Source organism: Cynoglossus semilaevis, chromosome 16 (assembly GCF_000523025.1).
Source record: "Cynoglossus semilaevis isolate Cse_v1.0 chromosome 16, Cse_v1.0, whole genome shotgun sequence".
Lineage (NCBI taxonomy): Eukaryota > Metazoa > Chordata > Actinopteri > Pleuronectiformes > Cynoglossidae > Cynoglossus > Cynoglossus semilaevis.
This window is the reverse complement of record NC_024322.1, coordinates 5856348-5859872: the sequence shown is the minus strand read 5'-3', so window position 1 is coordinate 5859872 and position 3525 is coordinate 5856348. Positions and strand designations below refer to the sequence as shown.

Below are 3525 nucleotides of genomic sequence, written 5' to 3'. Positions count from 1 at the left end.
ACTTCAGGGGCAGCATAAGGTGGACTGCCACACCACGTAGACAGAGGCTCCCCTGCATTGTAGAAGTTTCCAAATCCAAAGTCTAGAGGACACAGACAGAGACAGTAGACTCTTGTGTTACTCCACATATTTTCTTTCACTGCCTCACTGCAGCCTGAGGGACGTCAGGGCAGTGGGACATAGATGTCTTTTCTTCTTTCAACCCAAGTAGTCTTATGCAATTTGTTTTTCTGGTGTTCATAGGTCAGATCATATCAGTCTAACTTTAACCCCCCCCCCATCCCCTCGCCTCGACCCCACCCCCAGCTCTTCACACAGCAGACTGGTTGTGTTGCACTGCCTCATAAGTGAGCTTGACTATTTGGAAATGGAAGAGTGTTGCTTTGTGCTCTCAAGCCATTTTCCGTGTTAGTGATGATTGAAAAAAAAAAACTGTTAATTAGTCACACTTAATTAGCTCTCAGATTGAAAAACAATGGTTTAATTGACATTAGCTTGTAATCCCACAGTGGGATATTGTCTACTTCAGGCAAAACCAGAGAGTCATATAAAAGAAGTATAAAAACAGAACATAGCCATTTAGTGAGTCTTAAGTACCACACCAGGTTTCATAAGTAACTTCAATCACTGATTGTAATTAACATGGCTGCTCTGTAAGAGCGCACACAAAGGCTTACATATAAACACACTGTATTTCTAAGAAGTCAACTGGCTAAAAACCAAAAAGGATTGCGTTCTGAAGACCTACCAGCTAGTTTTATATTCATGTTGGCATCAAGCAGCAGGTTCTCAGTTTTTAGGTCGCGGTGAACAATGTGGTGACGATGACAGTAGTCCACTGCTGTTAGAATCTGCCAGAACTTCTTCCGTGCCTCATCCTCACTGAGGCGCCCATTTGAAATTAGGTGGTCTGAAGAAACAGAAAAATATATATATATATATATATATATACAGTATATATATGTTTGTGTGTGTATATATATATTTCAGGTCACATTATGATGTGTCTGATGTGAGTGGTTTGTTTTTTTAAATATGTGATATTGTAATTTAGTCTGACCTCATATTGCTTATCAGTAAAAAGAAGACAGTGCTCCCTGTTTATAGGCAAAACCATGAAATGCACCAAGAATGCAATAAGAAAAAAAAAGCATATTTAAGCAAAATTTTATGATGTTAGGATTTTTTTTTTAAAGAACTTGTTTACTGCAGTGTTGCTCAACAACCACAAGCACAAGAGAAGCAAAAATGTTGCAAACAGTGAAATATGTGAGTTGTTCCTGGGCAGACAAAATAGACACAGAAACATCTAAGAACAGGAGCTGATCTTACCAAACATCTCTCCATTCTTTGCATATTCTGTGACGATGTACAGCATGTCTTTGGTCTCCATGACCTACAAAAAGAAAACATGTTTAAAGTCAGTGGACGGTTGGGGTTGACCTTTTTTTTTTTCAAAGCACTACTTCCTGCTCCAGGCACCTTCACACATGAGACATTTTATTAGCACAAAATTCCCCTTTTCATTCTTCTTCATGAACTTGTTCCACTAGCACATATCCCTCTGGCTTCCCATGACATGATCTATTGCATAAAACAGCCACAATGGCTTCCTGTGGGCCATTTATGTAATATTTCTTGAAACAGACACAGATAGAACCACTGTTTGACGTGAACATGCAGACCATTATAACCAACGGCCAACTTTTTCTGACACCATTCCTGGTTCACAGCTCGGTTAATGAATTTTAAGCGTCAACATTTATTTTTTTTTTACATCATGGACAGAAAGATAAGTTCTCACAGTCTGTGATGTACTCAATGGTTCCCAAAGTCCTATCGGGTTTGTCAAACACACCATCAGTGTAATTGTGTAGCACACCATGCGGGCCACAATAACAGCCCTTTCCAAGAACTTGCAGAGAGCCTCCACTTCCTAGTAGAGCCCTCGGGAACAAACCATTTGAGCTGAAAGGTCGCACAACAAAGCGAAATTTTGACATATGGTAAAGCTCTGTCTGGGTTTTCTTTGTTGACCAACTCAGGATTAAATGTCAATGGATTCCACTGAATGCTGAAACTTATTTGACAGACACCAGGCACAATACAGTGCTGAGGCACCTCCAAACAGTGAGCAGTCTTTATCTGAGAGATAAGGCAGCTTTCTGGAGCTCTATCACCTTGAGGTGCAGATGACGTCATGGCTCTTTGGAACAGACACAACACGTCAAGGAGCATCAGCAGCCCCCATCCCCCAACAAAAGAAAAATGAACCCCTTTTGGACATGTCTATTTACGTATTCCTATTAGAATCGCAAAGGAAATAATTTGATTTAGTTTAACTCAAATATGGCTCAACTGCCATATTGAAGAAAAAAAATGATTCAACATATTCTCATTTTGACTCCATGGAGTCCTGCAAGGCTGACTACATATGAACAATCCCATTGGAGGGAGTGTGGGATTTAAGAGGATAAGTAGGGGAGTTTGTGGATGATACGAGGTCAGAGTAATGAAGAGGCAAAGAGAGGGTGCGGCTTCAGTGATCCTTGAAAACAAAGCAAAAAAAAAGCACATTTTGTTCCCATGAGACCAGCCAGAGAATGGAAACAGCAGTTGATTAATCAGACCAGAGGTCACAGACACTATACCAACCTCCAATGCCCTCTCAAAGAGATGAGGAAAAAAAAGGCAGCTACATGAAGGAAAAGACAATATATAGACTAGATACTATATTATTGTTAACCAGCTCTAACAGATGTGTTTTTTGTTAGAATATAATATCTGGAATTGGATTACCAAAGCTTTTAGTTCTGTATGTGGCTTTTGCACAGATTTGTTTATATCAGTAAACCAGCTCAGGTCTTACGTCTTCTGTGTTTACCACTAAGCGCTTATCGCAGCAGTCGCAAGGTCAACTCAGGGGGAAAAAAAAGTGGATACTTCCTGCTAAGTCTTCAATTTGATTAGAGGTAAAGCAAGTGGCTTTGTCAGTTGTCTGTGCACGTGAGACACAAACACATTGCACTTGGCTTTTACAGCTGCTAATGAGGCTTAACATTCAGAGCAGTGGACAAATCTTTAACCAGCGCTTGGCCGATGGTTGTGTTTGTCACGCCTGTGACCAAAAAACAGAAAGAAACCTGAAATCACAACCTTTGGCTTCATGTGATGCAGTCTCAAATCAACAGACAGGCGAAATGCAATAGCTAACACCAAAGCACTGCTACATCTGTAAATCTACCCACAGCCATGCCAAATGCCCTGCACCACATCAGTACTCCACAGATTTCTGCACCACTACCTTTAACTCTCATTTTGCAGCTTTTAGTGTTGCACACACCGACTACACATCACCATGATAGTTTGATGACAGTGCAGATGTGACACAGGTTGAATAACCCCGGCTGATCTACTCTCACAATACACACACTCTCAATGACGCAGGCAGATATTACAGGAGAGATAATACACACCTGGTACAGTTTGATGATATGTGGGTGGTTCAGGAGCTTCATAATCTGC

The 3525-nt window shown here is 40.8% G+C and overlaps 1 protein-coding gene across 1 annotated transcript in view; it reads right to left on the bottom strand.

Moving 5' to 3' along the window:
- sik1 (salt-inducible kinase 1) overlaps nucleotides 1–3525 on the bottom strand; it is a 9841-nt gene that overhangs the window by 4836 nt on the left and 1480 nt on the right. The window contains 4 exon segments of the mRNA XM_008328274.3: nucleotides 3–82; nucleotides 749–910; nucleotides 1333–1396; nucleotides 3477–3525. The exon segment at nucleotides 3477–3525 is cut by the window's right edge and continues 11 nt beyond it. Of these exon segments, the coding sequence (XP_008326496.1) occupies nucleotides 3–82; nucleotides 749–910; nucleotides 1333–1396; nucleotides 3477–3525 (355 nt within the window).